This window comes from Geospiza fortis, unplaced genomic scaffold, assembly GCF_000277835.1.
Source record: "Geospiza fortis unplaced genomic scaffold, GeoFor_1.0 scaffold172, whole genome shotgun sequence".
Taxonomy (NCBI): Eukaryota; Metazoa; Chordata; class Aves; order Passeriformes; family Thraupidae; genus Geospiza; species Geospiza fortis.
Genome location: NW_005054309.1, coordinates 3,432,853 through 3,456,892, shown reverse-complemented (window position 1 = coordinate 3,456,892; position 24,040 = coordinate 3,432,853). Strand labels below are relative to the sequence as shown.

General features: G+C 39.4%; 1 protein-coding gene across 3 annotated transcripts in view; it reads left to right on the top strand.

Annotated features, from left to right (window-relative positions):
- The first annotated feature begins 448 nt into the window (after nt 1–448).
- ABCC5 (ATP binding cassette subfamily C member 5) overlaps nt 449–24,040 on the top strand; it is a 42,909-nt gene continuing 19,317 nt past the window's right edge. The window contains exons 1-9 of one of the 3 annotated variants that reach the window (XM_005418980.2): nt 449–625; nt 13,189–13,346; nt 13,592–13,747; nt 14,469–14,616; nt 19,261–19,494; nt 19,602–19,775; nt 21,049–21,196; nt 21,646–21,794; nt 22,369–22,476. In XM_005418980.2, the coding sequence (XP_005419037.1) occupies nt 497–625; nt 13,189–13,346; nt 13,592–13,747; nt 14,469–14,616; nt 19,261–19,494; nt 19,602–19,775; nt 21,049–21,196; nt 21,646–21,794; nt 22,369–22,476 (1,404 nt within the window). In that variant the 5' untranslated portion in view covers nt 449–496. Of the gene's footprint in view, nt 626–13,185; nt 13,347–13,591; nt 13,748–14,468; nt 14,617–16,882; nt 18,453–19,260; nt 19,495–19,601; nt 19,776–21,048; nt 21,197–21,645; nt 21,795–22,368; nt 22,477–24,040 lie in introns of those variants that run through there. The other 2 variants (XM_031055516.1, XM_031055515.1) reach the window with 2 other exon arrangements.

Below are 24,040 nucleotides of genomic sequence, written 5' to 3'. Positions count from 1 at the left end.
GTGATCTCTCCAGAGAGATTGTTTTTGCAAAACTTTGTACCAATAAATTATTGTATATATGCAATTTCAAACTCTTTACAAAAGACTTTGGGGATTTGGTCTTCGCAGGCAAGTTTCTCACGGTTTCAGCTAAATGCTGTAGCTATTGCTTTAGTCTGTCAGATTGCATAATTGTATTTCAGAGATCTAAGGGAGGAACTATGACAGCACTCTAGTGCATTGAGGATCATTGTACTATTTGATTACCTCAGGGTATGTTTAAACTAGTTCATGAGAAGTTAGTCTTGCATGGACTTTGAAAGCCATGTTATTACGGCGCTGTTCTAATATAACTCATTTGCTATTGTGTATTGATTTTGATTCTGAAGATTAACTTTAAAAATAGGTGACTAAAAGTAACTGGTGTTTTGGGCACGGCACATAATGAGGGGGAATTTAATTATTTTTCAGATACTTGAGGTGAAAGTACACGTGTAAACCCTGGCGTTTACAGAAGATGAAAGACATCGACATAGGAAAAGAGTACATTATACCCAGTCCTGGGTATAGGAGTGTGAGGGAGAGAGCTGACTCGGTGCAGCATGAAGAGCAGGAAGAGCCTAATTTTCAGCATTCTAAACTTAAGGTCAGTTTCTTTTTCATTGTTTATTTTGCAGTCTTTATGCTTATTAAATTACATGCAGCAGCCTTTTTGCTGTGCCAGCTGTATATAGATTTGCTGCATTGAAGGTCAATAATGAGTATTGCCTATTGTGTGGAAGAGGTCATTCCAAAGGGTGCTGTAGCTATTTTGATAACAGGTCTTAACACTTACTAAGCATTTTTTGCTTTTAAATATGGCTTTTCAGTACCATTTGAGCAAAACTTTTTTCTAGTATTCAGCTATTGATGTGAATAAAGGAAATTTTTTAAACCTTTGTGTTTTAGAGAATCATTACAACCAAGGAAGATCAGTGAAGCACTCGGCACAAATCATGCACCATTCAGTGTTGGCAGCTGAAAAAACTCTTAATCATGCCATGGTTGTTTCAAGGATTAATTTTCTAAAACAGATGTCTAGCTTGCTCTAGTAGCTTGACTTTTTTACTTTTCCCCTCAGATGAAAGTAATTATTACTGAAAACTTTCTTGAACATCAGTGTATTTAACATGGTGAGGTATCATCATAATTCTAGTTTATTTTGAGAGCTGGGTCTTGAAATAACCACTGGCTTGGAGCTAGCCTGTCATTGTTCAGAGCTTCTAATTTTTAAAGCTTGTTTTCACTGGGAAGAGTGCATATACTACCAAGTACTATAAGGAAAAAAGGCTCAGAGAAATGGAAACACCCATGCTGATGAAAGATATGGCCAGAAACTAATAACGTCTGCCAGCTGAAGAAGTTTAAAGATATTCCAGTGCTAGCATTCAGAGCAGCTAATATTTTATTGCATATCCTGTTCTTGACCTTTTCTGAAATACTCCAAGGACGGATATATATGTGTACACACTGTAGATTTTTCTCAAGACAAACAAATAAAGTTAATAGTGCTTCTGTCTGATTTTCACAATGATGAGTTCCTTGCAGGTGTGCTGCTGGTCATTCCACATAGATTGCCTGTGAGAGGGTTGGAAATAGGTGAACTTGCCGTATTTGTACAGAGGAATTGTGAAGACCTCTAAAGAGGCTTAATCTTTGCTGTGTTACAGTAGCTGCTGAGATACTCTGTATTTCAGCTTCCCTTGTTTCAGTGGGTTTGAGGGTTTCCCAGGGCTGCACTGCTGACTGGGATTGGAGAGCTGAGCTCTGCAGCAGCTGAGTGCAGCCTGCAGGCCCTGCAGCTCCGGTGTCCCCACAGGCTCTATGACTCAGCAAGTGCTGCTGCCGTGTTCAGCAAGGTGGAGTCTGATTGCATTACAGCAGGCACTGGTGCACAGCCGAGCCCTCGAGGCACGGTGTGGGTTTTTATGGCTTTTGCCATGTTGATGTCATGGGCTTGCCACCCACCCTGCCCTGTCCAGTAGCAAATCTGCTCTGTCAAATTGTTGGTGACAACAGTGATGCCATTGGTGGGCAGCTCTGTTTCCTGACCAGTGGCAGTGGAGTTCAGCAGTAATCATTGCATGTTATCTCTCCCTTTTAGTCTGCATCATCTAATCAGGATTAACTTTTAAAGGAAACAATCTTTACCTTACCTGTACATTTTTAATTAAAGGAAATCATGAAACCAGCATATTTGTGGGTACTTTTATTTTTTTTATTCTTTTTTTTTATTTTTTTATTTTGTGGAGACAGAAAGTAAGCCAAATCCTGCATGTCTGTACAGCCTGGCATGAAAATCTCTAACTCTGAGGCAGCTTCAGGTCAGCTTAACTTGGTTGCTGCTCTTTTTTACCCTTCTACCCATACCATTTGATATGCTGCCTATGACTACAGGGTAGTACACACAGATAATTGGTTGCAAAACAGGTGTTCTGTAAACTTGTGATTACTGATGTAAGAGAAAGACTTACCCAAGCTCATACACTGAACTTTATCTTGTTCTCTTTGAGTAGAAGAATGAACTGAACTTGCTTTGCTAATGGCATCTTCTGGTTCTGATAGGATTCCCACTTTACTTGGTAGTTATCTTGTTCAGTATGCCAAGGTTGTGTTAACTTCTAGCTCAGACATTGGTACCATTTTTGTTTTGCTAGCCTTGCAGCTCGGGTGTATATAGTCCACAGACACAAAACAGCTCTGAATTTGTTGCTACATGTCAGTGAGATTAAATCCTGCTTGCTTGCAGAATACTAAGGTTAAGTAAAAGGAGAGGTATTCATAACACCTTATCTAAGGTAGGCATTCATGTTTATGTACCAAGTTTTTCCCTTTCTAGTTGAAACAAGCTCTGGTTCAGCAGCATACTTGGCTTAGGGAAGAGCAAAGACTCCCCTTTCATAAGGCTGAGCTTTGTCTGTTTGGTTAAGCACTTTCCCTCTGCATGTAAGGAAATGGTAGAAGCTGTGAAGAAAGTGGTGTTTCAAGGGAAGAGAAGGAACTCTGTCCTTTGCTATTGTATCTTTTATGGAACCTGGATTGGGTTAGATGCCTAAACTGACTTGGCACAGCTGGTGGCAGAACACAACAGAGGGCTGATGTGATGAGGAAGAGTAGGACCACAGCAGTTCAGATAGAGGGATAAGCTGTGGTGGAACTCTGTCACTTGGACAATAGAGTCCACCATACCATCAGTAGAGATGTTGTGATTCTCAAATTTCTTGTAGAAAATCTGGCTCAGGGTTTGAATGGGGTTGACCAGAAAATGACTAAGCTGTAAGCATGGTCTGTATTGCCAGGAACAAGCTGCAAGCAGATGTAGGCTGTTATTTCACCACTAACTTCAGATCTTTGTGGAATGCAAGTTTAAGACTGTTTTGCAGCAGACTTTCACTGCATGAGGTGGCTTTCTTGCTAACATGGTGCACCCTTATAGGGTAAGGTTGAGTTCTCTGTGCTCTGGGGACAGTAGTCAGGGGCCACTGGTTCATGGCCAGTGGTGATGACTGCTTCTGGCAGGGCTACAAGTACATTTGGCTGATCAATAATATGACTCATTGGGGTTTTTTGTTGCCTATATTGCTGCATTTTCTGTATCCTTCTTAACTTGAAGCAGACAAGTCTAGTTGATTTTCTGATCATGATCTTTATAGGTGAAAGGCCTGTTTTACCATTGAGCCAAGGTCCCAGTGCTTTTTTGTGTGTCTCTTCTTTGCATTGCAAAAGGTTATATTCAGCTTTCCATTTTCTGTCCTGAAACCTCCATTCTTGTGTTTATTTCCAGCTGAAAGGATGCTGTTTCAAACTACCACAAGTGTGTTCATGACAATAGTGAAAAAGAACTTGCAATTCTTTCCTTGGAAGCTTAAATGCTGCTTGGTCACAGCTTGAAAGATCACATCTCTGAAAGACAGGAGCTTTTCAAACAGGCTTCCTGGAATCATAATTGAAATAATTCTGCAATATAAGTAGGACTAATCCAACGTTTCCTGGTACTTAATGGGAATGTTGCTATAGAAATATGGACCTTTGAAATAGGCACTTTGGGACTGAAATCCAAGAAAAAATTTATTCAGCTTGTGAATACATATATTCACCTCATGAATAAGTGTCTGCAGTGTGTTCTGATAACAATTGATTTTTAAGTCTTTGGAGACCTTAATGTAGCTTATAAAAGAGTCTTAACTACATGTTCCCCCTGCATAGTACCATACTAATTGGGCTTATTGTTTGTGGGGACATGCCTCTGCTGGAGAACTTGTAGGTGCACTTACTGCCTTGCACTACAGTGAGTGGTCTTCATCTATAAAAGCTGTTACATGACCAGTGAGTAATAATTAAAGAATGTTTTGAAATATTGATTTGTACTTACACCTTTAGGACTTTCTGTTCTCAGAATGTACCTGTGCCCTTCAACTTGCAGCTGAAGTAATTGTATGTAGTTTTTCTCATGGAAGCAGTGTATTCTGGGGAGGACAGACCCCACTGTCCATGAAATATGCTATAAAATGACAGATGAGGAAGAGAAATAATTTATTTTTGAAATGCTTTTGGAATAGGCTTGTCTCAAATGTAGATTTTGTTTATTTGATGGAATAGCAGGCAATGAATTTAGCTTTCCTACCCCATTACAGTTACAAAAGAGGAGGATATGAGAACAAGCTGCTTCTATGATATACAGAGCTTATGAGAACTCAGTTCTTGGAATTCAACTTCCCATGTTAACAATGCTACAGCACTTATTTACAAATTGTACTCCAAGCTGTAGTTGGTTCTGGCTGGAATGTACTGTTCAGGATCAAGTTCTTGCTGCTGAAGGATAATGACTGCATCTGTGATGAATCTCAAGTGCAAACTGCTGTGTTTCAAGACACCAGCCAGGGGAACTGTAGAGATCACTTCAAACATGAAGGAAATGTGTTGCTAACTTTAGCTATCAGAAGCCCTACTAATATTCCTGTCCTTACCTTGATCTCTTGTTTTTCAGGTTTGTTTCTGACATCTTTTGCCCAAGACAACAGGGAATGTGATCAGAACTTGTTGGAACTGATGTAAATCCTTCAAGCACTGATAGCTTTGAAGTGATTTATCACTGAGTATTTAAATAGATCAATTCTGCCTTAACCTCTCTGAAGCATCTGAGTGTCTGAGTCAACTGAACAACAGGTTAAAAATAGGGGTGTGAGTGTAGCCTGGGTACTTCTGCCTGTGCCCTCCATGCTTAGAGCAGTCCTAGACAGCTTAACTATAAACTGTTACTTGTAGCTGAAGCTGCTAGATGTGTCTACATTTTTCCAGATGATTGCATATTTTCATAAGCAAGTAAACATTTTTTACTTTTTCAAGTCAAATGAAATCAAAATTTTAAAATCTTGTTTTTTGCAGCAGTTCTATTATTTTTGAGAACTTTGAACACAATCAGACTAGGTGCAGAAGCAAACATTGGTGGTGCTTTCTAAAGATGCATTAATTCCATGATATCCCAAACAACTGAACTTATTGGTTACAATAATATTTTGTTGTTTTACCATTGAAATTCTACTAGTAAAGCAGTCACTGACACAGTAATCACAGAATCAAGTGATTCTGTTAAGGATCACTTGATAGAAGATCCTAGAATTTTTTGGTGTATGCTTTAGGATGACCCTCTAACCACACTGAAGAAGGGGTATCTCTACCTTGTCCTTCATGCCTAGATGCACATATCGCCATCTGAAAAAGGAACATATCCAAAGCCAGTCATGTATCAAAAGCTTATCTGACACTTGGAGAGGGGTTTATGGTATCAGAGAAGCCTTCTGCTTAACCGCAGGAACAGAAAGGTGAGGTCTGTGACTGGGCAGAGACATTTTCTAGAGGAACACTGATATTCTGGATAATTCACAGCTTCCATTGGAACTTGACTGCCTTTGTGCACAGCCATCTTCTTTCCAAGCCTTAGCCACATCATAAAACCTCAGCTCTGACCACATGCTGGTATTGTCTTTGACTACTGTAGATTGCTGTTCCTTTGTTCAGAGCAGATTTTTAAATCAGCCTGCTCATGACCAGAAGTGTGTAAGGAGTAGATTAGCTATCAGTGAAGGAAATCTTGCAGTGTCTTTTCCATTGTGGTGTTCTATATTAGTGCTGCAGACATTCTGCTCTATGGCTGTTTCAGAAACTCAGTGTACAGCTATAAAGCGTTTCCAGAAATATTCACTGCATCTATCCCAAACTATTGGGGAACTCAGCTTGGAGCAACTTATGGGGGGGTTCTGATGTCTTGGGACACTGAGATGGTTATTAGTTTTTGAAAATTTGTATCCTAGTGATAAGGAATAGTCAGTCAGTTGTGCTCTGAACCACAGACGGCAAACAAGCTGTTCCACAAACAAAATCTGTGTTTCAGTTGTTTTTGAGGATGAAGGTTAATGAATTTCAAAGTCAACATGTTTAGAGCCCTGAGATGTTTGAGTCTCCTAGTTTACTGTTTGCTTTTGGAAGCATGTGTTGGAAGGTGAGTTCAAGACAAGATTGTTGTATTAGGCTTGATAAATGCTGTGGTGTCAAGGCTTCTGCTGTCACTGGTTGGTGATTCCACTCAATAGGAGTTGATGTTCAAAGCCTCCCTGGATACTCCAAGTGTTGTACAAAATTCTCCTGTGTAGCTTCTATTGTGACCTGGCTTAGGCATGGCATGAATAAAGATTGTTACTGAAGAACACCCCCAGCATATGGCAGGGTGTTGGGATGGTTCAGGAGAGCAGGGCTTACCTGAGCAAGGCGGGAGCCAAATTCTCAGCCTGTGCTGTGCTAGGTTGATCTGCTTAGTGGGGAGTTGGTTTCCCATCTTTGTAGGCAGACATGTGGGGTGCCAATTCTAAAGCTGGTTATTAACAATTCCACAGGAGTCTGCTGCCACTGTGCATGAGCTATGTAGCTCCAGTGCTGGATGATCAATGTACAGCCTTAGTTTTGAATCCTGGAACCTTTGCTTACAAGATCATGAATACTGGTTTTAATGCAAAAGAAAAGACAGGAATTCATGGATACCACAAGCCTAAGCACGTGCACAGCTGCTTATCAGGTGCATTCATAGCAGCTACAGTTGCAAAATCCTAAAACAAACACTTCATGCCAAACTCTGTATTTCTTGGATTGCAGGAATAAATGGATTTGTTAGGAAAGAGTTGAGAACATCTCACCTCAAAGCTGATGCTGGCCAGAATTCAAGGGCAAGGTAAAATAAGAAATATTTCTGTAAGAAGCTGATATACCTGTCCTCACCAAGGACTTTCTGTGCCTCAAGTGAAAGTGTTCAATATATGTGACTAAAATACTCAGCCTTACCGCATGTACATAGCCTGACCTTGTTTGGCTACAGAGCCTTGAAATCAATACCAAGCACTATTGGGAAACTTCTGCTTTAGTCTGAGGATGCATAAACTCAGGCTAGCTTTGAAACCATGACTCCCGTGTTAATACAACTTCTGCTGATCCTGGCCCAGAAAAGTAACAATGGATCTGGTGTAATCAAGTCACATGTAACTGTTGAAGTGGACTCCAAGCTTTCCTATCTCTGAACTGTTGTGGTAAATCAGAATATGTTTCTCAACAGTTAATTTGTATCTTTTAAGAGAAATATGGCAGAGCTGTACTTATTCCTGCATTTGGCTATGTGTTTGGTGCTGTGAAGAGCTGTTCTTTCAGGTAGCAGAAGCTGGGAAGGCAACAGAGACATGAAGTTTTATTTATACCCATTTTTCAGGAGGTTGAAGAAAATGGAGTCTCTGACTTCTTGATCTGATTCTTTTATGGAAATTGTAACCATAATTTCTAAGCATCTGATGCTGTCTGATGGTCTCACCTTGGTGCTGTGTGAATGCAGCTGTGCTGTCTGTACTTGGCAGTCAATGTGTGCAGGTGCCTAAAGGATCAGTGCCTCCTTCCTGACACCTGCTGTCTCTGATCTAGCCCAGTGCCTGCTCCTTGTTGCCCCAGCATCAGGGAGACAGCTGGTATGGGTGGATGATACACCAAACTAGTCTTAAATAGACTCACGTTTTAATCAGGCAGGGTATTATAAAGTATCCTAGCTACAGAGAAGGCTGGGAGCCTAATGCTGCAAATCCCCTTGTTAATATTTTTATAGATTGTGTGCTGCATCAAATCCAGTGAAAGGAGAAGAGAATTGTCTTAGTAGACCATAAAGTTCATAGTGCACTTGCTGCTTCACCAAGCAGCTGCAGACTTGACAATGTTTGGACCTGCAAACCTATTTGATTTTCAGATGCTCTGGGGTTTGATGACTTGCAGTCTGGACAATGCTTTAGGGGTTGCCTGTGCTACCTGCAGAAGCAGTGTATATTCCCCTTACTCCTTTCTGGAGGTATTCTTGGACCCAGAGGAGTTTCTGGGAAGAATGTAATTACAACTTCAGAGGATCTTTTCCTAGACTCTTGTTTTATTTTAGTTGCGCTTAAGCTAAATGGAACAGTTGGTTCTTTTCTTCCCTTCCCCACTCCATACAAGCTAATCACTAATCTTATTTTGTAACACCAATCTTTTAATGAAGTCTTAAATATTTTTAAATTGCTCTTCATCCTGGAGTTGTAATATGGCAAATGCTTTAAGCTCTGAGCAGAGCTGGTGATGATAGAATTATTTCTCATCACATGCCCACCTAGTTCTGAGCTCTGCTGTTCTGGTCTCTAGGTTTCCCATTTGTCTCTCCTTGCTGGGAACTTTAAAGGAAGCCTGCTGAGCTCTGGCTGCTAAATGCAAGAGGTGGGAGTTCTGTTCTGCAGTGTTGCCAGCTCAGAGACCTTTACAACTTAAACAATTTTAACTTTGTAATAATAAGTCAACCACATTAGCTTTAGTATTCTATGTTAGCTGTAAGGATTAGTAAAAAAGTAGTTACAGATCTGTTCTAGTTTCCTGTCAGCTGCTGGTAGGACCAGAAGAAGATGCAGCTTCTTCCCTGCTGTGATCTGAGCCCTGGAAGATGTTCTGCCTTAGGGAAGAAGGGGCAAAGCTGTTTGATGGGTTTTGGGTTGTATGCACACATCAGATTCTTTCTCTGCAAGATGAGTAAGGGATGGAAAAATCTGTTTTGCTTTGCCTCCAGTCTTGTCTGGCTTTGCAGTTGTGTGATGTTACAGTTGTCAAACCAATAATTGCTACCTTCTCTTAAATAGGAGATTGTTATAGGACTGTGTGAAAGGCTAGAATTTCTCTGGGTGGCTTTTTCCTTCCCACCTACATGACAGCTGCTTCCTTTTTCTTTACCTGCTCCCATCCTCAGATGCCCATGTTGCCTGCCTAGCACATTTTCAGAAGTGTGCAAGTTCACATATTTGAGTTTGCTTGTCTTTTTGAGTAAGTTTCCTCATGCCATTCTTGCTTCCTATGGAACTTCTGACATCATGTGTATATGACTGCTTTGTAGCTTGGCTCCTAAATTTCCTGCATTTTCATGGCCTTGGATTGTAGATTTGCTCTGTCTGTCTCTAATTTAATGAGCAAATAGTTTCCCCTTGCCCCTAAACCACTCATTTTCCTCATATCACTCAGGCTTTCTGTCATATGCCTTGAGCCAGCCATGTAATCTTTCTGACTCTCTCATTACCTTGTGTGCTTACCATTGCTATGACCAATTCCTTGACAAGGAATTCATGCCAACAGGTGCTTGTATGGTTTTGTTGTTTTCCTAAGCTGTAGAAAGTCAGATGGGGCAGGTGTGCTCTGTGGTGGCAGCACCAACTGGGCTTCTCTTTCTCTGCCCCTCTGTGACCCACCCATGAAGGAAGGTCATGTGTGCAATAGTGCTTCCTTGGAGCTCACCCCACTCTTGGGAATTGCCCCAAGATTAGAAGTTTAACTGTTTTATCAATCTGTTAATTCTTATAGTGATCTCTTGAATTGTATCAGCCTGTATTCAGGTGTGTCAGAGCTTCATGGCCTGTGGAGTGCAGAACTATTATGCTCTGTTAGGAGATACCCATGGGTGCAGAAAATTTATTTGGCATTCACCAGCTATTAATAAGATGCTGGATCAATGATTGTTCTTGCCCTCTGTCATGTGTTTAGTAAGCCATGATATGTTTATCCTATGTGAGTTTATTTCTCCAGTGTTTAGTCCATTTATGCATTTGAACCTTACAGTATCCTATGATAGAGACTTCTAAATATAAGTGTACCTTGTTCTTTTGTTGTAAGAACAGTTGGTGGTCACTCTCTAGTTCTTCAGGCTTTATGTACCTCTCAAATACCTGTACCTTTACTCCTTTTATCTATCCAGCTGAAAAATCTTAAGTTTATGCTATTCCAAGCCCCATTGTTATTACTGCTCAAGGAAAGTAAGTTTAAGTATAATACACTTTTTGAACTGAAGTGACAAGGGGCATAGTCTGGTGTTCAAAAAGGATGCAAACCCTAGGGTTTTATAAGTGTTATGGTAATGTTTTCTGCTTTATCCTTTGTGTCTTTTGTAATAATTCTTCATTTTTTTTGACCTTTTGTTGGTGCTGAGTAGTCATCTGCTGTTTCTCAATACATGTCTGATTGAATCTTCCTCTTTCAGCTAGCAATATCTGATTTAGACTTGGTTTGTTTCTGTGAGCATTTCTTTGGAGTTATCAGTACCATGTTATATCACTCATTTAATTGCTTGTTTTGGCATATTAATAAGTCGATGAATTAGGAAAAGTGCATTTTAATTTATTTTTCATGTTTATTAGACATTTATTTCGATAGCAAAGCTGGAGCCTGTTGTAGCACATTAGTAATGACTCAAGGCATTGGTTTCCAAGAAAACTGTGCACACATGCAGGCAATCAGAAAACCTAATCAGAAACCTAAATTAAGTGTTGGGGTTGTTTTGAGTTTTTTTACTTCAGTCTTTTGTTCCTGAAGTGCATTGTAGAACAACTTAGGAGCCTCACTTCTTCCTGATAAACTCTGCTTTGAGGATTTTTTAATCTTTAGAGAACTACACAGAACTGTGGATTTGTTCTTAAATCTTGAAGTGATGTGATTGTTTGGCATTTGTTTGATTGTCAAATTCCCACATGTAAGACTATCTCACCAAGATGGAGATGAGCAGTGCTCTCGGTGAGGGGTTTGTGCTTGTATTTGTCTCTATGGCAAGGCATTATAAAGGCAGTGCCCTTGTCTTTATCAATGCAGCTTTTCCACATTTGCTGAGAGAACTCCTGAGCAGCTCTGAAGAGTTTAATTATTTTTCACAGTGATTGTTTATGAATATTATCTTTGGACTGCCTAAACCCCTTGCAATTGTGCTTACTTATTAAAAAGCTATTCTTGTTTCTAAGTGGGTGAATCTATTTTTATGCTCATCAACATAGTGTTTTCTGTTTTGGAAGATTTTTTTTTACTCATAGGCACTTTTTTGGTATGCTCTGAAAAGCAATGTTTATACGACTAGTTTATGGCATCACTTAGAAACAAGTGTGTTATCAGCAACAAGATGTTTGGGCAGATCTGCCCTGGGCCTCTTGTGGGGGTAACGCAATAAACCAGTCAAAAATTCCTCTGTTGTATCCAGAAAAGAGGTGGTGCAGAACTCTTCCCTGCTACTGACTCCTTTGGGATGTTTATGGCAGGTCCCTTATTAATGTTGATTTGCATAGGTTTAGTAAGTCAGTGTTGTTTTAGTGAGTCAGTAATTTAATATAAATTGAGTGAGAATTCTTTTAATTCAGATTTCAAGTACTGTGTATTTTGAGTCACTCCATGTGTCATAAGGTTTTAATGTTCTTTTGTTTTCGTGTTATTTGGCTATCTTTTGTTCCCATAGCTTTAGGTGATAGCTTAGCAAATCTGTTTTTTGAGATAGAACCATGGATTGTTGACACCATGCTTAGGCACTGTTTAAGAACTTTGGTTAAGTAAATAAAGGACAGATTAATGACAATTTCAGTTTCCTGTTCTCATCCTTCTCATGGGTGGGAACAGTGTCTTAGTGTGCTAAACTATTACATGTTAACACAGTACAGACAAAGACCATGATGAATGGCGACACTTCCAAAAATAATTACATGACTTGGGAGTCAGGAACCAAGTGCTTGCATTTAGTGTTTGCTGGAGGCTACAATGCATCACAGTTGTTTCTTTTCAAGGAAACAAGCTAACTTGGCTCTGATAGGTTAACTCATAAAGGTAGAATCATAGTATCTTTGTAAGACCTTCCGGAAGATTTTTACCTCAGAATTTTTTTTTCTACAAAGTAGCTGAGTTGCGATAAACTAGAACACCACAAGCAGGTAACATGGTCCTGCAATAAATGGCACATCAAGTTAGCAGAACTAGTCAAGGGCCCTCTGCCAGTACAGATAACAGGCTCATCTCCTCATGTACTTTTGCCACATCTGGCTGCTCATCAAAAGATTTGTTTGAACTTTGCAACATTTTGACTATCCTGTATCATTGCTGTTTCTCCTCTTGGGATTAGCATTTAAGTCTGCCTTTCCCTGGGGCTGTGGAAACCCTCCCCGAGATAAGGTTTGCCTTTTAAGTAAGTGGCTGTTACCAAAGTTGCTGAGCTATTGAGAAACTGTGCCTGGGAGCAGAGAAAATTGTCATTTTTGTTACATTTAGATTAGGGAAAAAGAGAAAAAACAGGAAACATTATAAAAGTAAGTAGAATTCTACTTAGTGCATATTTGTTTTTTTTAAATTTAATCTAAAGTGTTTTTGAAGAAGGGACTTTAGTAGAATTCTGAAAATACTTTGTATTTTCTGTGGATAAGAATATCTAAATTATACTAAGAAGGTGTAAATTCATCTAGAAAATGTCTTAATTTCACTGCATAAGCCAGTCATTGATTTCCTGAGCTGATGTCATAGGTACTTGATGTTGTAATCTTTCTCTATTGTATTCCCTGTGGCAGGATTAGTCTGGTCAGTCGATTTATCCTTTGAATGCACTGGTGCAATACTGGTACTGATTTGTTTTACAAATGCAGTAGTCTAACACAGATCTAGAACCTGTGCCTTCCATGGCTTTGCTGCCAGGATGAAGCCTGTGGTCTAAGACATTGAAATGACTGTGATTGTTGCACAATAATTTGCAGAAGAAAGAGGTGCAAAATTGCTGGAGATGGGAGTCATGGACTTCAAATGTAGTTTTGAAGTCTGAATCTGTTGTCTTTCTTGTAAAAGCAGATTGAATGCCAGGATGCCTTGGAAGCAGCAGCTCGGGCAGAGGGCCTGCCACTGGACATCTCTGTGCATTCCCAGCTGAGAATGCTGGATGAAGAGCATCACAAGGGCAAATACCACCATGGTCTGAATGCACTGAAACCCATACGGACCACTTCCAAGTACGTCTTTAGGCTACCACAGAACTCATACAGCATTTGCTTTTCAAACCAGTGACAAAGCAGAATTGCAGATGTAGGTCTGCTGACTGGTACTGGAAACATCAGAATTTGTTTAGCAAGTGTGGCTGGCATGGACCATTTGGTACTCTGAGTGCTTTCAATGAGAGGAGGCTTTGTTTTTCTTGAAGATTGACATTTCCTGTTTCCTTTTTCATTTGTTTGTGATTTTTCTTTAATTCTTTTAGACACCAGCACCCGGTTGATAATGCTGGGCTTTTTTCCTCCATGACCTTCTCCTGGCTCACTCCTTTGGCCCACAGAGCATACAAGAAAGGGGAATTGTTTATGGATGATGTATGGTCTTTATCAAGGCATGAGTCTTCAGATGTCAACTGCAGAAGGTAAAGACATGTAGTTCATTATTGTTTTCTTGTTTCCATTTATTATATGTTATTACATGCAGGGAATGGTATAGTGTTGCCCTAGAGCAGCACTGACATTTTGTTTTGCCTTTCTCAGAATGGTGGAATTCACTTTCATCTTTCAGAGACAGCTTTCTCATTCAGCACAGTTTCTGTAGCCTTGTCGATTTCAGTGAAATTAGAGGATTATATCTTTAGGAGTGTCGTACAATTATTCTGATTTTGCATGTCTTTAATCTGATTTTCTATTAAAACAAATTTTTTTCTCAAGGCTACAGTGAAAAATTCTTGTGCTAAAATGAGAAATTATGCTGTCAGTAGCAAAGTGACTTGAATGTGGATCAGATCTTCTGATCAGGCTTACCTTCTATGGTTAATGAGAATTTCTTCAGCTTTTGACTCTGCAGTCTTCAGTCAGTTCAGCAGAGAAAGACTGTCAGTATATTAAGACTGACAAAGGAACTCCAGGCAAAGAAAAAGCATTGTGTTTTTAATCCCTTTGTCCTATGGAAGTAACACTACATAGATATTTCTTTCTACCTCACAGAGTGTATTTATTTCTCTTAATATTATTTTTTTGTTGTTCTGAGCTAGGAAGTACTTAGAGTTTTAACAAAGAAGTATGTATGACACTGTAACTTCTCTCCTGGTGAAAAATTTATGACATGAATAAATGTCATAAATCTTCTGTTTTTATTAGGCTGGAAAGATTGTGGCAGGAAGAACTAAAAGAAAATGGGCCTGATGATGCTTCTCTCCGGAGGGTTGTGTGGATTTTCTGCCGCACCAGGCTCATCCTTTCCATAGTGTGTCTGATGATCACGCAGCTCGCGGGTTTCAGTGGACCAGTAAGTAATATCCATCCTTTTTTTAACAACCCCAGAGGGCTCCATCTCATGGCCAGCTGTAAAATCTTAAGGTTTCATTGCAGAATCACTTAAACGTTTTGACTAGCTAGAAATTTTGGGGTAAAATTCAAGAGCAATTCAATAATCCAAGATAGGATTCCTACAGCTGATGGATCAGTTGCTGAATACCCAGGCAAGTTCTTGGGGAAGGGAGGGGGAGTTTAGGTATCCTGGAGGAAATGGACTTTGTTTTTTCTCTTTGGTTTTGAGTATAGTTTAAAGTTCTTCCCTAACTGCATAAGCTTAACTACATAACTTGCTTTTTTCATAAGATTGTTATGTGCAGGTCTTCTAATTGTTTTTCTCTTTGAAATTCTGTAAATTTATCTTGGAATAAAATTCAGTCTGATAAAACCCTAATCTTAAATTATTGGCATTAATAACAGTCTTCGAGAAGCGGACCGAAACAATTCTGAGAGCACTGCATAAAAACTAATGTGAGCAGGTCTCAAGAAGCCTGTGGGTATAGTCTTTACTGATCCTACAGAGAATGGCCAGACAGGTTTCAGGTAGAAGTGTTAGAAAACGTTGTTGCCTCTAGGAACGGCTGCTGTTTGTTGCTGAGGGTCGTTTTTGAAGATAACAACATGGGACTTGACATTCACACCATTTTTTGTCACCTGTTTGTTGCACATGTTGTGCAGATTTAAAGTTGAAATTTTGACTAAATTTATTCTCTACACATTTCCCTTGAGGAGTAGGAGCAGTATTACTGCTAGTAGTACACGTTTGTGTGCTGGTAAGCTGGAGGTTCATTTCTTGGGTAAGTACACTTGGGTGCACTGTTAGGTGAAATGTCTTTTTAAAATGTTTTCCTGCTTTTCAATGTCTTATCAAAAAATGATGTTCTGTTTTTTAAGTCTTCTTAAAGTTTGCCTTGTTTCATGTAATATGAATAACAATGAATGTTTCTGTGGTATTGTTTTCTTTGTAATATTTTATAGTTGTCTTTATAATAAAATACATGAACATACTTTGGTAATTGACGATAAATTATGATAAGGTTTTAACAGCACTAGCTTTTCCCAAGAAGAGCTTCTGTCATTGTTTCACTACAGGGCTTGAGAAGCTGCTTTTATCGTTAGCAAAGAACTTGTAGCAGGGCTACCCCTAATTTCTGTAGTGTAATGGTCTCAATTTGTCTCAGCCAAACTGCTGAATGAGAGAGAGCCAGAGGGGAAAGGAGAAAACAAACCAGCTTGATTATGTTGGGGGCTGATGCTGCAATTGATGCTTGATATGGGTAACTTAAAATTATCTATAGACAGTTGCCCATTTACAGACAACCTTATTCATTTTTCTGAATAAGGCCCAATTCATTTTTGGTCCTACCATTTGGCATGAAAATAAGTCTTTACCATCCCTCCTCCCTGTTTTTAAAAGTGGCATGCCTCAGGGATATGCCTGTGCTGTCTCCTCAGAAGTATTAGTGCTTTCTTGTATTCTTACACCCTTTCAGTCACCTGAAGGTGAGAAGGGAGATCAGGAAAAGCACTTGACTTAACCTCATGTATTGGAGGAAAATTATAAAAGTGGAGTTAAACACTATATTAAACTTCAAAAATTTTAATTGAATGTCTATGATCTTGAAATGCCAGCAAATGGCTGTGGCTTTGCTAATGAGCATTGTGATGGTTATAACTGGAAAGGAGTTGTTCCAGACTGCCTGTGTGGACTCTTTTGCTTTGGTCGGGTGTTTTTTTTTGGTATCAGATCCTTCAAGGATCTTCCTCTTTTTTTATTTTGATACATTTTGCATCTGGCACAGAATCTAAACCTATAACCTGATGAGTCAGCTGCATGTGTCAGAGTGCCTTGTAATAACCATCAGAATGTACTAGTATAGGTGATATATTATCTCAAATAAATACTTGCTACAATTTGATCAGCTACCAAAACTTCCAAGTTCTGGTGGAAGAGCAAAGAGGTTTCCTGGTTACTAAACATAATCGGTTTAACTCCAGGTCTGAACAATGTACCTGTTTGCTACTGTTCAGAGCTATTCTTCCCATTTGGGAGATGGGTAAATGTGCTATTTTAGTGGAGCACAGCTTGACACTTTGGTCAGTTACTGGAGGGGGGAGTGGTAAGCTGTGGGAGGTAAGTGTTCCAGTTTCCCTGTTGGCTCCAGCTGCAGCTGTGGCGCGCTGGCTGCAGCAGGGATGCCGGCACTGCAGTGGGACCAGTGACAGAAGCTGTTCTTCAGCATTTTCAGGATGGCTGTTTTCTGCGTCAGGATGAGGCATTCCTCCTGGCCAGAGCCACCGCCAAGAGCAAAGGTAAGGTAATGTTTATTCCATGGGAATGCTTAAGACAGCCCAGCAGCTTGTACCAACCACTACGTAATAGCCACAGGAGCTCTTTCCCCCCTTAGCTTAGTTTATATGCTGCAATGTTTTTGTTTTGTAAATAACTTTATGCTGGATTCTTTTCATTAAACTAATATGAATTTGAATAGTACTTGTTCAGATGTAAATGTTAATTTTCTGTGACTTTTTTCCCCTCCCTTTTCAAAATTCTTTAATCTGCTGTTTCCTCTTTTCTTTCTTCCGGAACTAAAATAAATTGGGGTATAATGTAAGCTGGTCTCTATTTCATCATTGGAGATGCTGAATCAATAAAATAGTGCTGCAAAATTGCACTAAAGTTTTGGGAGGAATGAGACCCCAGGAAACATCTGCTATCTTTATACATCCTCTCTTGGAGACTTTCAGCAATGCTGTGGTGTGTGAGAAAATGCTTGCAGTCTGCGACCATGCTGAGTTACAGCTCGTGAGGAAAAAGGGGGATTTTCACCCCAATTGCTCAGTGACTCAGTTGCATATGTTGGATTGAATGCTGGAAAAAGAAGTCAGTAATCTCCACAGTAACTGCAGAGCAACTGTATGCAGTTGTGATCCAAACAGTCGATGTAAAATTAAATCCAATCAGGAGAAAGTTGGAACGCAATAGATCTGTGAATGTGAGCTCCTCACATTTGTTCAGTGGTCGGTATGTAAATTTTCTCAGCGGCCATTCTAGAATCTGATGGACATCTGGCTTTAATTCACACCTGTGAAAAAGAGCAAAATTATTTACAGCATGTTTCCTTGGTTCTGATGTACAGAATTATTTTCCTCTGAACAGATGAATTTGATCTCCTTTTTTTTTTTGTTATTTGGTGCTGGGCTGTAGCTATTAAAACCTTTGCTGGAGTTGCGGGGTTTTGTTTTTTTCCTCTCTTCAAACTATATAGAACTCCTACTTGCAAAACATGATTTAGCCAAGAGGACTTCAATGGACTATGATGTGAAAGGCTTCTCAAATATTTTCTTTGGTTTCAGATTTTTTGTTGATTTTTCTTGTGGGCAAAGGTAATTCTCTACTCCGTGCTAGTATATCGAAAGCACCAGTATTTTAAAACACTTGTTGAAAAGCTCTCTAGGAAGTCTCTTGCTGTCTGTGAAGCCTTACTGTAGGATACTTTCAAAACCAGATTTCAGAATTTGTGCAGCCTCAGAAACCTCCTCTGTTGGTACCTTCAAGTTTGACTTCTTTTGGACTCCGTGAACAAATACCATTCTGTTTTTGTATCTTTATAATTTTGTGTATAGATTAAAATCTAATTTGCTGGAAGCTAAGACTGACTGTTAGATATTAGCCCTTTATAATTATCCTGTATGTGCAGATTGTATGTTTATACAATGGTCTACCTGTTGTATAGTGGTTTTGAGTTGTTACCATTTAAGATGACACTTCATTTCAAATAAAAGCCTATTGTTTCACAGTTAATAATATTTAATGCTGGTGGTTGTGAATTGTATGATGTTATATTGTGCCATTGGACCACAAAGAGCTGGAGTTGGGAACTGGTGGTTCTGGGGGCTGCCTTCTTTCTGCAGGTGATATTTGAAATGTGATTCCTGAGGTAAAGTGTTTATGTTCTTGGGGGAAGAGGGTATGGGGAGGGATTGATTGGTTAATTTTTTTGTCTTTTTTTTTTCCTCCCCATCCCCAATGATTTGTGGTATTGCGTACCTTGTGCTTTCTGCTTGTTTTTTTCTTTACTATTAAACTGCTGATGTTTATTTCCAGGAATGTTTTGCAAATGTCCTTCTCACTCTTCCCCTCTACAACTGTAGGTACATTGTTCCTTTTTATCAAATAAGCACGTTTGAAGCAAACCAAAGATAAAATAAAAAAGGTCTTAATGTCACGTGAAGGAATGTTTTTTAATGTGTGCAGATGTATAAGTAGTGACTATATTTTAAAACTCTTCTATATGATAATGCATTGCTTTCAGCTAACTGACACATTTATGTTAAGTTAGAAGACACGGAGGATTAGGAGCGTGCTGCGAGGAATATGGTTCCAAATTAAACTCTCTTTACTTACTAAATTTGACTCAGTGCTTGGCTCTCAGCAGGGCTTGTGTTACAGTACTTCTTGTATTGACACCTTTTACTTCTGGAAAGAAGATGCTTTCTATTTCAAACAGCTCTTTTAAAAGCAAAGTAGCCTACTTATTTCTAACTTAACATAAAGTTGTTGTATGGTCTTCTGGGGTGATGGGGTGTTCATGCAAGCTTGCATTTCTTCCTGTAGGCCTTCGTTGTGAAACACCTCTTGGAGTATACCCAGCAGAGTGAGTCCAACCTGCAGTACAGCTTGTTTTTAGTTTTTGGCATCTTTATGACGGAAGTGGTGCGATCGTGGTCCCTGGCACTAACCTGGGCGCTGAACTATCGCACGGGGGTCAGACTGCGCGGGGCTGTCCTGACCATGGCCTTCAAGAAAATCCTTAAGCTGAAGAACATCAAGGAGAAGTCTCTTGGAGAGGTAAGCTGCAGCCTTGTTTTGAAAATGGCAATGTGAACAGGGATGTGTAATATATTCCTTTGAGAACGAGCTGTGCCTTAAATCAAATTATCTGTTCTGTCTTTCAGCTCATAAATGTTTGTTCCAATGATGGTCAGAGGATGTTTGAAGCTGCAGCTGTTGGCAGTTTGTTGGCTGGGGGCCCTATTGTGGCCATCTTGGGAATGGTTTATAATGTGATTATTCTGGGTCCAACAGGCTTCTTGGGATCTGCTGTCTTCATCCTCTTCTACCCAGCAATGGTGAGTTGGAAAGAGTTAAGACTTGCTTCATTTTTATTTTTCTTAGGTCAGACAAATGTATAGTTCTGAATAAAAGGTGTTGAAATGTGCTAGGTTTAGCCAGTTTATGACATTGCACTTTATTGAAGGCATTTACAAGATATTGTATGAAGCAGAAATATGGAATCAGGAAGCTTGAAGTGATAAAACTAGAAAATGGGGATAGGAAAGCTGATAGATTTGGCTGAGACTAATATTCATAGCTTAATGAAACTGCAGAATATTCAGGTACTCATGGTTGATGCTGGAAAGAGATGAGGGCCTCCAGCTTGTGTATGGGAGCTCAGTGTTGCATAAGCAGTGTTCTGGATTTCTTGACTCAATGCAAGATGTTGAAAAACACCACATCTTCTTGATGAGGCACTCCTGCTTCTGCTGAGCTGTGAAATAGGCTAGTTCAAGCCAAAATCTTCTTGCCTATAAAATGTCTATAAGACTGCTGAAGACTTGTCACTGTATTCATAATAATGTTTTATAAATCATGGAGGCTGAATACTGTGAGGTTCACTGTGGTCCTATTTATCTGGCTAAAAGTAAGGATTATGTAGTGGGAGTTGCATTTTAGAGGGGAATGAGGAGTGGAGTTTGAGCCTGTTTTCCAGTTCTTCCCAGCAGTCCTCCTTTATTGGAGACTTCAAAAGAGTTTGTGAGTTTGAAGAAAGGCAAGGAGCTAAGACTTCCTGAAGTAGTGTGTTGGGTTTGAATTTCAGACCAGGAATGGGATGAGTGTAAGAGTAGCAGATACTTTAAAACATATCAAACACAACTTTCTGGTTTTAGATTAGTTTAGTAAAAATGTTAAAAACTGTTTTACTACCTTCATAGCAGTGGCACGGACTAGAAATTGATCTGACTGGGCAGAGTCCTGATTTGCCTTGCAGAATCAGGTTAAAAGACTGGCTAAAGTGGGGGTCAACTTCATGTATCTTCAGGTTAACTGTGCTTCAGAAACTTTAACTGAACTAGTACTATTCAATACTGGTAAAAGTGCACACCTTTGTTCTCTCAAATTTTTGTTGAAATTTGCTCTCACAGGTCTGGTGCTTGGTGCAGATGGGGCAGGAGGAAATGAATGATGTTTCCAGCCTGAGTTTTATGTTAGGGCAGCAGTTGCCTGGCCCTATCCCTGAATCCCCTTTTCAGATTAAAAATTAATTTTCTCTGGTAATTAGGAATTGAAGGTACTTGCTTTTCCTGAGTTGCCATTAATGTTTCATGGTGTTTTTTGTTTCAGATGTTTGTGTCGCGCCTCACAGCTTATTTCAGAAGAAAATGCGTTGCAACAACAGATGAACGAGTGCAAAAGATGAATGAAGTTCTTAATTACATTAAATTCATTAAAATGTATGCCTGGGTCAAACCATTTTCTCAGAATGTTCAAAGTGAGTTCCCACAGTCTATGAATGTCTCATTTGCTGCAGATGCCCCACTACTTTGTAGCCTTATGCATCCTGACTTTGTGCTGTAGGTGCTGCTGTAGAAGCAGTGTAAGAACTGTCATCCTTCAGGCACTGTGTTATGGACAGTGGGTTGGACAAACTGACCTGCTTCTAAAATTTCACTTTCTACTGTAATGATGTTTATGGCATGATGTTAATCTTAAGTTTTTTCAATTTTGTTCCTCTTTCATCACTTAAAAAATCTCTATATTTGTGTGAAGATTAGACCAGTACAGTTTCCTCCTCTAGAATTGCTTTCTTTATGAGAATGTTTATAATGTGATAAACACTAAAGTGTAGAGTTAGGCCTCTTAGTGCTGTGGTACTGTCTGTTTTGTGTATGTACCCCCTGAATCACAGTTCAAACGTGGTGCCCCTCTTTGTATTTCTAGAAATTCGTGAAGAGGAGCGCAAAATCTTGGAGCGTGCAGGCTACTTCCAGAGCATCACTGTGGGAGTGGCTCCCATTGTTGTTGTCATTGCCAGTGTGGTGACTTTTTCTGTCCATATGATCCTTGGCTATGACCTTACAGCAGCTCAGGTAAACTGTTGGAAATATTCTTGATGCTTTTGCTTCTGTAGCTTTTGTGCTGAGCCATTTCTCATGTGACTGTGCCCATGTGCCCATGCTGTATCCTGGCTCACAGAAGTGAATTATGGCTGTGATAGCAGCAGGTGAAGTCTTATATTTTGCACAAAAGGCTCTGGGTGCTCTTTTGTCCTGACCTTCCTCAGAACAGGTTTTGGGCTGAATATAAATAAGTTCTCCTGTTTGGATGGGGCATTGGGGATTACTGGATGTTTTTGTTTTGCAGTGTGCTTGGATGCAAACAGTACAAATGTCTAAAAATAGGATTTGAATTTGTGCCTTCACTAGTAGGTTAATGTGGAATTTGACCTGCAAACAGAACAAGTTGTCATGGTCTGTTAAAAGCACCAGAGAAGGAGTTGTGTAGATTTGCTGTTTGAGAATATGTTGAATATTTAAATGATTGTTCTTGGACTGGGCCTTTTCTATGGTTTTGACTTGCTGCTGTGCCATTTCAGCTTTTAGAAGACTGGAGCTGTTAGAATGTTGCATCCAAGTGTGATTATTTTCCTTGTCTCGCTTTTAGGCATTCACAGTGGTCACTGTCTTTAACTCAATGACTTTTGCTCTCAAAGTCACTCCGTTCTCAGTGAAGTCTCTGTCTGAGGCATCTGTTTCTGTTGACAGATTTAAGGTAAGCAGTCATTTGGCCTCACATTTTCTCTGTAAGTGTGGAGTGTTGTATGTGTTCAGTAGATGCAAAGGGAACACTTGGAAGGTAATATGATTTTAATGGCAGAGTTGTATTTCTTTACACTTAGCATTCTAGATTATTTGATTCTGCAAGAGATACAAATGTAGTGAAGGAATATTAGCGGTTCAAAAATAAAATAATACCAGTGTGAGAAGCAAAATAGTCTGATTCAAAGATTTTATGATTTTGAAGTTGGCCACAGGAAGAGATAAGAGTGAAGGACTCAGTGGCTCACTGTTTAATTTTAACTCCATTTTAAGAACATTTATATGCAAGGACTGCAACATGTGTACAATGAAATTTTTTGCTTTGCTAATAAAGCTTTTTGAAAATATCAGGTGTTAGGTAAGCATGTTGAAAAAAACAGTGGGGTTTTATCTGTGGTCATAGAACCCTGAGGTTTTATATTTCCAGACTAGATTAAGTGACTGAAATTCCTCTATATCAGTAAAATGGAGTTGTGATCTGGCAAAACAGATCTATGGCAGAAAGTGTAAAACCCTGATAATGAACAATCTTATCTCCCATCATGGGGATTGGAGGATGAATACACTGTGTGTACTTTATGAACTCAGAGTGGAGACCTTTGCTTTGTCTTGTCTCTTGAAGATAACAGTGCATTACACAGTGTGGAAATTTCCAGAATGGAACATAGCACTTTGCAAATAGAAACTTTCACAAGCATCGACAGATACATGGATTCTGTGTAATGCATTCATGAAATAAACCTCTGTATGAGAAAACCAGGATCTGTAGAGTGATTTTGAGATTCCATTGCTTTTGAGCAATTTTGCATCATCTGCTGAGTCAGCCTAAAATCAGCCTTGCTTAAATCTAAGTGCACTAAAGGGAATTTTTTGGGAGGGATGAGAAGTAAAAAGAAATTGAATTTCTCCCAATTTGCCTATAAATTGTGTAGGAAATGTAACATAAGGTGAGAATACTCTGACATCACAGTAAAAATTTAATTGACTTGTTGGCTCTGTAAATGAGTATGAGCTTTCTTATGAATGTGTGATTCAGACACAGCAATTGCAAGAATAAATAAGGCTGGGAATTGAGAAGTTTTAGTCACAAAAAACTACTTGATTTAAAACAAATTGTGTAAGTGGCAAACATTTTATCTTGTAATTAAACTGTGTGAAAAAATGTCTTCCTAATCTGTTGATTGTAAATACTGATGGATGTGGTGGAAAACGTGATACAGTTGGCTGATTTCTTGCCAAGCAGCCTGAGATAGATCAGCTACACTTGTGCAAGATTACTTTTTCCAGCAGAAGTGTTGATGGGTAAAGGCTTAAGTTAAAAGTCATTCTGTCTCCTTCCATAATGAGTTGGTGTGCAGGACAAATCAGTCACTTGGTCTAAAGTGACCTCTCCTCTCCAAGCTGTGTGTTCTGCTCACGTGTTTTTAATCTGCAACACACAAAGCTGCAGCTGCAAACAGTGTCAAAGGAAGAAGTGCCAGTCACATCACATCCAGAGTATTGCAGTTCTGTGAAAA